Source organism: Populus euphratica, unplaced genomic scaffold, assembly GCF_000495115.2.
Source record: "Populus euphratica unplaced genomic scaffold, PopEup_1.0 scaffold1015.1, whole genome shotgun sequence".
Taxonomy (NCBI): domain Eukaryota; kingdom Viridiplantae; phylum Streptophyta; class Magnoliopsida; order Malpighiales; family Salicaceae; genus Populus; species Populus euphratica.
Window position 1 is genome coordinate 6,843 of NW_011500874.1, and position 13,579 is coordinate 20,421.

Below are 13,579 nucleotides of genomic sequence, written 5' to 3' on the forward strand. Positions count from 1 at the left end.
ATATATTGGATGACTTAGCTTCTCAATTCAAAAAACATTTAGAGGAAGAAGGTGGTGTTTCAAAAATAAAGAGGTTGAGAGGTATTTGGGTGATGATTATGAGGATCCTAAAGATTTTAAATTAGATATTTTGGGTTGGTGGAGGTGTAATGCTACAAAATACAAGATTTTTTCTAAGGTGGCACAACACGTGTTAGCTATTCCGGTATCTACAGTTGTTTCTGAAACAGCTTTCAGTACTAGTGGTCGTATTTTAGATCCATTTCAAAGCTCTTTATCTCCATCGACAGTGCAAGCACTGGTTTGTTGTCAGAATTGGTTAAGTTTAACATCAATTCCAATCAACATTAGAAACTTCATGGATTATATTGAAAATTCTGAGATGATTAAGTCAGCTAATTTCTTTTATAAATTTAAATATAGTTATTTTATAATATCATTTATTTACATATGTTTAATCTAACATTTTAATTTATGTTTTTGTAAAATTTGGTGAAAGTTTAAAAATCTCAACTGATTGTTTGTAAGTTGTATTAATGATGTTGGTACAATCCTGGAATATAATTATTTTAGGTATTTAATTTACTTTACCTTATTAATTCTTTTTAAAATTTTGCATTGCTAATTTTTTTTATAGTTGAATTGTAATGTGTTGCTAATTTACTAATGTTTATTTATAGTATTGTCCTTGCTGGATCTTTTGGCTTTTGCTGTTGCTGGAAGTTTTTTATGTTGTTGTAGTGCTGGTGTCGGATTTTTATGATAATTTATTATTGGTTGCTATTTGCTAATGTATTTATTTGTTAATGTAAACTTTTTTAGTGTGAACACCTCTTTTAATTTGAGGTGCTCAAATTTGATCATGCATATTGTATATTGCATTGATTTGAATTTTCATAGCTTATTTCTTTGCATATTAAAGGTACTAAAATAGAACATTTCAAATTTATTGTTACTATAAGTATTTCAAAAAAATTTCAATATTTTAATTTCATTAAAAATCTTATAATCAAATTAAATTAGAACATTTTAAAGAGTCTTTGCATGCTTTGTGAATTGGGTTTTCCAAATAGATAGTCTTTTATTTTTTCTTGTTAATGTCTTTTTAGTGAGATAGATTGTGATTGCCTCCCTGTAACTGAAGCGAAAGAAGAAAAGATGAGAGGAGTCGGAGTGACCTCCCCTCTGCTTTTAAGTCAATCTCTTTCTCCCGTTCTACAACCTATAAATTTAGCCCTATAAGAAAATTTAACAGCTCAATTCAATCTAAGCCCGTTAAAAAAAGTAAAAAAAGCCCATTAATTTAATGGTCAGGTTTGCTCATTTTTTAGCTCCAAAACCGGATTCAACCGAATCAAACCAGTTTGGTTTGAACCGGAATTCGATTCAATTCAATTTGAAATTTTAAAAATATAAGTTATATAATTTGATTGGTTTTTATGGTTCAAACCAAACCGAACCGTGAACATGCCTAGTCTGCGTGACACTCCACACCTGGCCATTCTTCTTAACTTATTCTCATTTAAAATGACTGCACAAAACGCTATCGTTGGTTACAATCGATTTAAATCGATCCCGCTTCCCCTTTTACTCTGTTTTCTTCTTATTTCGTTTCCAGCAGTGACACGAGTGCCATGCACTCAAGCCGATCAGCTAATGGCATCTTTTCTTACAACGGGAACAACATTCACGGGGGTTATAGAGAAGGTAGGGGAATTCGCTACGGTGTTTGTGGAGACTCCGAATATGACAGCCTTAAAAAGGCATTTCCATGCCTCAACGGCTGTGGAAGATGTTTCTTTAAAGAAATCAGAGCCAAATGTTCCATGTCACCACCCCAAACTCATAATTAATTTGGTGGACTTGATGCTCAGCTAGCAGTGCACCAGGGTTGATAAATTAAGAAAAACTAGCAAATGACATTTTCATGCTGCAACTGACCAACTCACATTTCGACAGATAATTTTCAACCGTGGCCAAGTCATTTTTACATGCCTCAGCACACCAATGATAGAAATCAAATGAATATATACTGTAAATTAAATACCTCATTGTCTATTTTACAAAAAAGCTGATCACTTCTATAATCTATCAACAGTAGAAATACAAATACCATCTCTTCTGCGTGATATATTGTACATATGTTACACTCACTAGTTAACAGCTAAACCTTGGATCATTCTCAAGTTGTCTACTTTTATATCTTCTGCAACTTGTATATCTAAAAATACAACACAAACACCAGATCCGTGCAAAGTGGGAGACATGCTGAATGAAATTGGCCAACAAAACAGTCAAGCGTGCAAGAAAAGACAGGTGCTGCCATGAAATTCCACAGATTACAAACAAAGGGGGTCTTGTAGCATCATATGTACGCAAGTGAGTTTCTGTCAAGGTCAGGTTGAGGGCGACCCCGTGTTGGAGTTGGTGGTCTTTGGATGTTAAGCTCCTGAAAGACAACAGAAACATAGAGAAAACAATTAAAAGCCAGCTAGGGGATAGGTTTTCCAGATTTGTGGATACCAAGCAGTATTTCCAACACTGAAAATGCTATAAATCTTACCTGCATCCATGCATCATGAATGACACGTTCCGGAGATGTCTCTGGTGACTGAAGGGGAGGTGGCAAGGGATGAATTAATTTTGGAACCACAACCAAACCCCTGCCAACTACCAGTATAGCTCCAGCATTGTTTGCAGTCCCTGGATTGATACATCACATTAGGATTCAAATTGGATTTTAGAAGGAGAAAATTCAAGCTCTTTAGCTTACCACAATAGTTGGTTGCAGAAAATAGAGTAATCAATTGCCCTTGGGCAAACCGTTCAAACCCATCCATGACACATTCATGTGCCCTAATAATCAGCTGTAACTTATTTTTCTTACAGAAGTCGGTTACACGATCAGGCTGCAATGACATTAAAAGATAAAACAAGCAAAAGCTTCATAACACATGCAACTTGGAAAGCGCATCAAATTAAAAAGATATGGAGCCAAGATAAGTATGCAAAACTGATGACATCATAAGCTAGCATAGATTCATTGGACATCTGAAGCAGCGAAAGTGAGATAGTAGCTGCTCATAAGAGTGGAAACGCAAACTGCCAGTGACTATAAATTTATAGTGGTAAGTGGTAAGTGGTAAGCCACTTGGTATTTCAAAATTAATATAAAGATCATGGTGAACTTGTCACCTTTGAGGCTAAAACAAGCCAACACTGCTGAACTTTCCATTAAAGGCAAGTTAACCTGTCACCTTTGATTTTTCTTTTGGTTCCCAATAAGCGTTAGTAACAATGAAGTCCTAAACTTTCTTAAAGATGGCATCCAACATTTAATGGTAGCAGGCGAAGAACATTGTTTCTCTTCCAATTCAAAAGTAAGATTTTGGTGGCTCCTTTCTAAACAAAAGAAAGGAGTTTTTTTTTTTTTTCCCTGTCATTAACTACAGTATGAGAATTTAAAGCAAGCTGCTATAGGAATTCAATCTCTACATATATATCGATCGAGGGGCCAAGATAATAAGTTTTGAGAGGCTAATTGCTTTCCACAAAGGTTGACGTGATATCTATAATTTTGTCAAAAAAAAATTGTTTCTATTCACTGTGACTTGGGATATTGCATGTGATAAACTGCCAAACACAGTAACTAAAGATCATCAAACATAACAGATGTAAACAATGACATGCATACCCCAAAAGTGACAAGACCAGGACCCCTAGCATTTGGTCTCAAACCCTCTATGCTATCATTTTCGGTAGGATCCGACCTGAATGGAGAAGTTTCATAACACAAATTAACGTAAGCAATGGTAGATTGCAAGTAAAATAAATCGAGTGAAGCATACCATAGAAGATCCATTAGAATTATAGATCCAGCATCCATTGTTATGGGCCTTTCCAGCTTCTCTATCTGTTCCACTGAATGAATGGATCTTCCTATGCCACCATGCATACAGATAATTTTCTTCTCAATAAGTGCAGCAAGTGGAAGACAGTTGAAAAGTTGATTGAAACGTGTCCACGCCCATATCCCATCACTCTCTCCCTGTAAAATGCTATTATCACATTTGAACATTTGAATTTTCAAAAGATGTACTGGCCCTTCAGGAAAACTATATTTAGCATGATTATCTATACCATTCTTTCAATGCATTCAATACGAAAACCAAAGAGCGCATTTATATCAGCAGCTTCATGGTTACCACGTATCAGGTGGACATTCTCGGGATACTCAATCTGCAAAATCATAATAAAAGGCACCACATCATCAATATAAGGACAATGCTAAAATATAATTCATGTGAAACTTTTGTTCATTGAAAGCACAAGTTTTGCCTTAAGAGCAAGAAGCAAAGTTATAGTCTCCAAACTGTGCTGCCCTCGATCAACATAGTCTCCCAGAAACAAATAGTCGATGTACCTGAACCATAAAATTGGACAGCATAGTAAATCAACTACAGAGATAAATCACACAATCTGTTCTAAAATTATCAATTTGTTGTTTTGGACATATAAGCTGGAGGCCTTTTATCACGTTAAGCATTATCCAAATGAAAACTTAATATAAGCAATGCTAAAGGACAAGTATTGTATCTTCAAACCAATTTTTGGAAAAGAGTGCCACCAACCACTGCTTGTCATAGACATAAATATCAAATGAAGGAGTATAGAGCAATAACTATTTAAGCAGAAGAATGTCAGAAAATGAGGATAAGAAAGAGAAGGGAAATAGAACCATATAACGAGTTCAAATTACTTATGGACATTGCTCGCTCAATTATGACACAAACAGCAAACCTGCACACATGCATTTATCATGTGCCAATTACTCCAAGAATATGGGCATAACATATTAAACGACATGATTTCTTTAGAAAGTCAGTGGAGGCCACAGAAAAAAAAGGTGGGTGTTTGGGAGCGCGTCTGAAACTTTTTTTGGTTAAAAGTGCATTTGGAATGAAAAAAATATCAAATTGATGTTTTTTATAGTGTTTTCCGATGGTTTTAATATGCTAATGTCAGGAGAAAAAAAAATCATTTTGATGCACTTTCAAGAGAAACTATTTTGAAAAACACCTTACACCACAATCTCAAACACAAACTTTCTAAAACATTTAAGAATTTTAGTGCTTTTCTAATGGTAGTGATAATGCCTTCTCGAAGACAAGACAAGCTATATTGTTGTAGATTGCTAATCAAAATGTCTTTCTTGAGGTACATTTACAACATACATACAAGTTGAAAATGCGTGGAACTTTAAAATAATGTTGAAAAACGGTAACTTGGGTATTTGAACATGATTTATTAACCAACACTTTTACTCAACTATTTACTTTGGCTAAAACCAACAACAATTCAGCATATCAGAGTCATAGTGTCAGTCCATGTAAGAATATGGATCTTTGTTACTTTGATCACATCTTTCTAGCCCCTTTCACTAGCCCCCTTCCCAAGAAACAAACTCTCATCTCCCTACTAGTTTAGCCAGTTTGTGTAGGACATGAAGGAATCATCTCTATCAAGCAGAGAGACCTTATTACTTTTTGTCAACTCAAGCATTTAGCTTTTGCAGCTGCACTTTCATCAGATCCCACTTCCCTGCCTCAGCATGAAGCATGAATTATACTCAACTGCACCCCTCAGGGACAAAACATAGTTTTAGGCACTTCTCCCGTCACAATTGAAAAAAACAAACTAGCCAATAGAAAAGCCTAATCAAAAATCCATACTGTAAACCCAGAACAGAGCACCCATGAGTGACACAATCAGTTTAAATGGTTCAGTTTCGTTTTGAGTTTCATCAATCTCTTAGATTGCATGAAATTAAATGCCATTATCAATTAGCTCTCCACATCATACTCAACATGTTCCTCACAAGCATAAGAGCTACAGTGTAATACTTACGTAATGTCTCCTGCTGTGGATGGAAATCCATATTCATCAAATAGACGCATTAAGTCACCAAACTGTCCATGAAGATCACCAAAGACTTTTATTGGGGCTTTCAATTGCAGAACCGTTGGCTCTTGCATAAATATTTGTTCAGCAGCATAACAAAGTTCCCCAACTTCATAAGAATCCAGGAAAAATCTCCTATTTGCAGGAGCTTTCCAGTTTCGAGGCCTAAGCAACATGGAAATAATCTGCAAGATAACAACATGAAGCAGCGCTAATGAAGAGATCGCAATACTCATAAATTTGTCAAGTCTTACCTTCTTATGCAGGCCCTGAGGAGACTTTTTTCTGGTGACCCTTCTGGCAGGATAAGATGCATCATTATTCATAGGAAGCATCCTTCTACTTTCATTTTCGAATTGATCCAATGACAATTGCCTTACCATCCCACCCAGGTTTCCCACAGCCTCTTTAGCAACCACCACCTATAAGAACAAGACTCTGATTTAGCAGCATGGCAACCAAAGAACAACTGCACCACTCTTATAAGCCATAGATAAAAGGGCATACAGCTCTAGGATGAAGGCGAACATCAGCTTCATTGTCACTTCCATCTGAAGTTGCTTCTGCCACTTGTGAATTGTCATCAGATACAGATGTTTCTTCTGCAGGATTGGAAGATGCTGCCTGAGCAGCTTGCCAGACAGCATTAGCTGCCTCAGCTTCCGCAGCAGATGCCTCCCTTAATTTCTCCATAGAATTTTTGTCCATGCTGCTACATTAGAAAATAAATCCATGAATTTCTATAGGAAAGGGGCTGACATGACATGAGGGATAGAGAGAAGGTTGAGACCTGATACCACCAGATAAAGGGATCTCTGATCCACCATCAGGGGTAGTTGTTCCAAAAGAATTTAAATTATAATGGTTTGATCGGGGACTTGTTATTGTTGAGGCTCTCTCAGATGTTAAAATAGGAGAATTCATGTCTGACTGGAATGGGGAATTTTCAGCAACCAGAAAATCATCTACCACTGCATCTGCAGAGAACAAAGCAATTGGCTATGATGTGTGCATCTCTTAAGTTTGCAATACACAATGAAATGAAATGAATTCCATGAGGCCCAAATGATTAAGGCTTAATGGCAGGTATGCAGAAGAAAAGGAAGCAAAGATGAGTCAAATAAGCAGCTGCATAACAGCCTAACTAAACAAGAAGATAAAAAAGGATTGCACACAATAAATCCACTCTGATCACTGTTAATACTTATTACAGACACTTGATTTCTTCAGAATGCTTGAGAAAGAATCTTGTTACCATCAGGCAGAAAATCAATAAACAAGATCTAAAAGATCCACAAATGCATGCAATTTCACTTGCATGGTTGTTATTGTGATACCATAACAACTTAAGTTAACATTAGAGCAACCAATTAGGATTGGTGAATTACTGGCTCTGAACAAGCATAGCACATCCAAATTCAACATAGTTGCTTGGCAAGAATTAAGAATCTTTAAGCTATTGGGATCAAGAACCAAAAAAAAAAAAATTCCACTTAATGATGCAAGTCTCCTGCATAATTTTTTTTTTCTGTCCATCAAAGATAATGTCCTAAACTAGTGCCAAACAATCATCATGGCGCACAAGCACAATAGGTTGATTAAACATGCTACAAGCAATTGCTAACATTCTTGTGTGGAAGTTACTGACTTCCATTTCTTATGCTTACCAAACAAGGAAAAGAGACCCCACAATAACAACCTAAATGGTGGTGGAATTATAATTCAGAGTACAAAATGGAAATTATAGACAATAGTGCTAAATGAACGCATGCCCTTGCTAATGTGAAATTAATGTCTCTTTTTAAAGATCACATTGATATGTGTTATCTTAAATGGCACAGCTTCATGCATTCCCCTGAAATATGCAGAAAAAGTTCAACAAAGATTTTATTGATGCTTGTCTTGGAAACTCAATTTTACAAAGGACATAGCACAGGACATACATTTATGGGTAAGAATTCAATGGAAGGGGATGAAAGTTGCAAAGGGTAATAGAGAATGAATAGTGAAAAGTAATTCAAAAGGAAAAGGACAAAAAGATAATATTACTTCAACACATTGAAACATAATAGATAGCTGATTTCACAGGCAACAATACAACATCACGCACCCTTTGAATCAGAAGGGTAACCAAAACCAAGGGGAAAGCAAAACTGTGGCACAACATGTCCATAGCAAAAGAAGAAAAAGGTGCTCCTGATGGAGATGACTTCGTACAGTGCTCAGTCAACAAACTTCAAAATTACTCACTACTACACTTCAATTACAACAGCAAAAGTAATTGAACTTTAAATAGAATAGCATATCAGTAATACTGCTTTACAAGATACAAAAGAGAGCCAACACAAAATAAAACAGAAACAAAAATAACAATAAATAATAACAAAGAATTCAATCCTCAATCAAAAAGCTTCTCTAATAATCACTACAATGAGAAACTTAAGGATAGAAAAATATAAATGTTATATGGTGTAACACTTGCGGCACATGCAACCTTGATCTGGTTTAGTTCAAGCATAAAACCAGCAATGCCACAAACAAAATGTAAGTCTATTCAAGTCCCTTCTTGTTTGCTTTCACAGTCTAACTTTCATCTCAAAACATTTCTACTCCTGAATACTTGTATTCCTATTTTATGAGCAGTCCTCTCAATTTAACTTGTACAATGTTGTCAGTTCTGGCCGTGCTTAATGTTAAAGTCACTTGTAGTAAGTGACCTGTGATTAAAACCTGCCCACATGAGGAATCGGAGGGATAAAAGGATGAAGAGGGGGGGGCTACAACTGCAGGACTAATAGGTCTCCCAATGAACAAAAAAGAAAACTTCACCTCCTTTTAGACCACCGTAGACATATATACGAACACCAACAGATGCAGATGCATGGCGACAACGACGCATTAGCTCCAAAGAAGGATCATATTCAGCATGTCCCTTGCTGGTTTTAGAAGAAGTAACTGTCCCATTTCTATCCAACCAAACTCCCGCAGCAGTGTCCAGCACTAGTCTCACAGAAAAAATTGTTTAAGATTACAATATAACCCCTCTTTTCAGGATAAGAACAGCAAAGAAAAAGGCTTACCAGCAACAGCTGCTTCCCCTTCTACTAAGCGTCCTCCCTTTAGGGCTCCTCCTGTAACATGCAAACGTGCCCCAACAAAAACCTGATAGAAAACAATGTCAAACTTTTTAATGATAGAGAAGAAACAAGATCAACTTCAGTAATCAAGTCCCAACAAACATTTTACTTCAAAAGATATATTTCATGATCTATGCATAATCTAGAAGTTAAAACGTCCAGACTAGAGGTCACTTACCGCAGCATGTTGATACCTTGTTGATGGAGACACCCCAGGCGCAAGGGTCCACTCCCACTGACCATTTCTATGCATTAGGAGCCCATAAGCATCCCCAAGTGCCTGTTTAAGCACGCACTTATGATCAGTAAAAGAATTGAAATGCAAAACAGTAACACCATAAGTAATGAAATTTTCTTTATCCAAAAAACAACACTTTTGAGCACGAAAGGAACTTCAATGAGAGTGAAACTGCACTGAATCAACAGTTACGCCTGAGTAGAGAAAAATTCATAAAAACCAGATGAATGGTTCCTGATAGAAAAAAGTAATGGCAAATTTCAAAGAAACAGTAGGAAAATCATTCCAGAACAGAAAGAGCGCTCTGATTTCTCATCACAACCGCAACTTGGAAAATGAGTGTTCTATACCATAAGTCACTTGTTTTTATAATATTTTTCAAAGCTTGTGAATAAACAAGAACACGCACCAAAGGTTCATTTCTTCAAGTTTTCTAAATCCACAGTTACTTTTGCACTTAACTTCTTTCTTGCTTCTAATCCATATAATAAAATTTTCACACTGAGTTTTGCCTCGAGTTTTTCCAAGAATTCTATGTATTTGATCAGACATTACATCCTACTTCCAGGTACCAACCTCATAGAAAGAGAAATGTGTCATATTTGATCCACAAGGTTGAGGACAAGCAAGGTCCCCCTCATTTACACTAGGTGTGGGAATGCATCTGGAAGGTTTGGATTACAGGCCAGCGCAGTCTGGCCCTACCCACATAAAATTCATGGCACATCATAGTGTCAGTTCAACAAAGTTAGAAAACTTTATTTAGTTTGATTACCTTGATCTCCCATCTCTTATTACATGCCCTTACACATTGAGCACACCAAGACTATGCATGCCTATTTGTTAATAAAATAAATGTCATGAGGGCAAACACTAAGTTGGCAGGCTAGTCCTACTGTCCTAGAAACAAATATCTACTGCAAAACAAACTGCTGTTATAATATAATCGTGCAGAATAGTTAAATAGAATTGATTGCTTTACAACCCCTAAAAACAAAGATCATACTGTGCCAGAGGAGTCTCTTCCACCACAAAGCAAAAACATTCCATCTGAACGGGCACTAGCTGTTGCGTACCTACAAGATAATGCTACATCATGTCAGACATAAAACATGGATAGATGGGAAAATAACAAATGCAGAAGTTTAACACTTCTGCAAATGTTTGTTCTAAACAAACTTACATTCGAGCAGAAGGTCTATCACCTTCAGGATTTAGCCTCTGCCATGCATATGGTTTCTGGGCAGTGTCCAAAACCCAGGCATCAGATAGAGCTCTCTTACCTAGAATATAATGGGAAAAATAACTATTACGTAGTTATAAAGCATGGAAAAATGCATAATCATTGGCACAAAACATCAACGTCCATTCTCCTGGCATGAAATAACATAAAAATATTCAAAATTAAACATTTAAGACAATTGTCCATCCATAGGGTAAGCTACTCCAAATTCAAGAATCCTACAGCTTATCATGCTTAACCTCACTTAAGCATAAAGAAACAACAGCCCAAACCCATATCCAAAAACAAGTGGCAAGATGCTGAATTTTACAAATGCAAGCTAAGCATATTCAATGCCAATAATCAAACAGAAAACAACCATGAAACACAGTTTTTAGCACTGGACTTCTAAAAAGGATCCAGTCCTTAAAGAACCACAAGATCTTAAAGATAAAAAGCAGAACAGAAAAATTTGCTTACCATCATTGCCACTGACAATAACAAGGTACCTTTGGGCAACCAAGTCCATTACATGGCCATAACGAGGCCCAGGCCCTTGTCCCTGTACAACCACTCTACGCTCATATCAAGCACCAAAATATAACAATCAGTTCCAAATCAAGAATCCCAAGTAAAGAGAGAAAAATAGGGAACCCTAGCTAAATCTGGTTAATGGAAATGAAGAAACTGACCGGTGCCACTTGAATTTGTCAGTGGTCAAGTCAAGCACATAGAGATCATCGGTGGAATGCCCAGCTGGACCTATCCCACCCTAAACCATACATACAATCCATTCATCAATACCAAAAGCTCACATTAAGTGAACAAATCAAATAAAAAGAAAAAAGAAACAAATCCTAATTCACAGTGAATCACCTGAAAAACAACCATAGTACCAACAGCAGCTGCCGCGTGCGCAGCCCTAGGAGACGGTGGCTCTCCAGCAGCTTGTATTCTGTTCATTAGACAGCAATCACCAAAGGTTATTCGTCCATTTTTTTACTTTATCTTTTTTTTTTTCGAATAATAAAAAAAATGAACAAGAACAAGAAGAAACAAAGTACTGTTACCTACCTAATCCATTTCCTAGTAAGAACATCATAAGAATGAACCGAATTAGTGGCTCCATCCAATCCTGCACCAAACAGTTAAATTTAATTAATATTAAGCAAAGCAGGAGCAGCATGGAGAGAGGGAGAGAAGTGGAAACTGTAACTGATTCCAGGAGCGGAGGAAGCACCGCCCTCGATAGCGGTGACACCACCGAAGAGGATGAGTCGAGGGCCGTGAGACTTGGTAGCAGCAACGGCAGTCAAGGTGTGGCTACATCGAGGACCAGGAGCATCATCATCAGAACTCCAGTACGTCTCCAAGGTCCGATAGGCGGGAGCTGGGTGTAGCCATGGCTTGGATCCCATTTCCCACCCCCTCTCCTCTATTAACAATAATACTTCAATAACCCTCAAGTCCTCAACTAAAAGATCGGGACCCGGGGGTGGTGATGGCGGGTGGTGGGGCCACGGCTGTATGCTCCGTCCACCTCTCCTTTTTTAATTTTTTTTATTTAATCCTTAATCTTTCTAACAAGCCGGTTTTTGAAATTTCGGCGATGATTTTTTAAAATATTTTTTATTTAAAAATATATTAAAATAAAATTTTATTATTATTTTTAAAAGAAATTAAGTTATTATACAATGTAATTTTTTAAAAAAACTAAATTACCCCTAATTGATTTTAAAATAAAAACTAATGAATCTTATAAAACAACTAATTATTTCTAATATATAATTTAGTTTTTGAGAAGAGTAAAATAATAATGTTATTAGTTAAATCATCGTTAATAAATCAATGTATTTTTATAATATTTTTCTCATTAATTTTAGATTTTTTTTGTTAACTCTTTAAAATTTATTGTTATTGCTGATTAGTTAGGCAATCATTGTTTAATATAAACAATTGAGCCACTCATAATATTTATGTTCATACTGAACTATGTTCCTAATCATTTAAGATAATATTTGTTTAGATAATAATATCTATATTTTATTTAAAACATAAATATAATATGTTTTATAATAAAAAAACACAATTTATTATTTATAAAATTTATGCTTATAGCACAAAGTAAAAGAAAGTAGCACTGAACTAATTTACTAGAAGGTGCATCACTCTTCACTGTTTATTTAAGTAAATAATAAAGGGTGACTTTACTATTCACATGAATAGTAGAGTACCCTTTATTATTACGGCGAACCCAGTCTAGTTCAAAATTAAATCTATTAAATTAAGTCCAATTCAATAAATTAAAAAAATTATTTTTTTTTATTTTTAATTGTGTTTTATTTAAAAAATTAGTGTTTAACATTATTTAATAACACTACATAAATTAGATGAAGATCATTTAATGATGTAATATTTATAGAATTTGATCGTAATTTCAATTTTATTCCTAATAATATTCAATTTGATGTTGTTGTGTGTTTAAGAAACTAAGGAAACTATAGTTTTTGTCAGATGTATTTCATACATAATGGAGTTGTAGATATTTTAATGAACAATAAAAAATATTTTATATAAAATATTGTTTATTTAATGATGTAATAGTTAAATCTACAATATTTAAATTAAAAACCATTAATATAAATATATATTTTTTTAAATTATTTTATAACCTCAGTTTGAAAAGTATTATTAACCAAACACATTCAACTATTTTTTTTTTAACCTTAATTTCAACCATGATTTTAACTAAACATGTATAAATATCAAACTAACCTCAACTAAAAATATTTTTTATAAAATAATTTTTTTCAAACCATAACCACAAAAGTTACCACAATATCAAAATATACTCTAACTAAAACACTATTACTAGTCCACACTAGATATAAAATAATTTGAATATTGTGAAATAAAATATATACGTTTATTTGCTGGAAAATAGAGTTTTTTTAGAAAATAAATTCCAGAAAAATAAAGTATTTTCTGGTATTTGGTAATGTAATGATAAATCAGTTGGAA

At 35.1% G+C, this 13,579-nt stretch overlaps 1 protein-coding gene across 2 annotated transcripts; it reads right to left on the reverse strand.

Annotated features, from left to right (window-relative positions):
• Nucleotides 1-2,008: 2,008 nt before the first annotated feature.
• On the reverse strand, nucleotides 2,009-12,099 carry LOC105116673 (serine/threonine-protein phosphatase BSL1-like). 2 transcript variants are annotated; one of them, XM_011014117.1, is made up of 21 exons: nucleotides 11,775-12,099; nucleotides 11,633-11,693; nucleotides 11,435-11,513; nucleotides 11,251-11,330; nucleotides 11,039-11,133; nucleotides 10,520-10,619; nucleotides 10,343-10,412; nucleotides 9,277-9,378; nucleotides 9,042-9,123; nucleotides 8,791-8,961; nucleotides 6,752-6,938; nucleotides 6,469-6,673; nucleotides 6,216-6,383; nucleotides 5,908-6,146; nucleotides 4,339-4,423; nucleotides 4,141-4,239; nucleotides 3,849-4,048; nucleotides 3,695-3,770; nucleotides 2,774-2,909; nucleotides 2,564-2,703; nucleotides 2,009-2,449 (listed from the first exon to the last, which is right to left on the reverse strand). In XM_011014117.1, the coding sequence occupies exons 1-21, from the start codon at nucleotides 11,974-11,976 to the stop codon at nucleotides 2,366-2,368; spliced, it is 2,661 nt and encodes an 886-aa protein (XP_011012419.1). In that variant the 5' UTR covers nucleotides 11,977-12,099; the 3' UTR covers nucleotides 2,009-2,365. The 2 variants fall into 2 exon arrangements, with proteins under 2 accessions (XP_011012419.1, XP_011012420.1); XM_011014118.1 differs by having other exon boundaries at nucleotides 6,469-6,670; nucleotides 11,775-12,098.
• Between the last annotated feature and the right edge of the window lie 1,480 nt (nucleotides 12,100-13,579).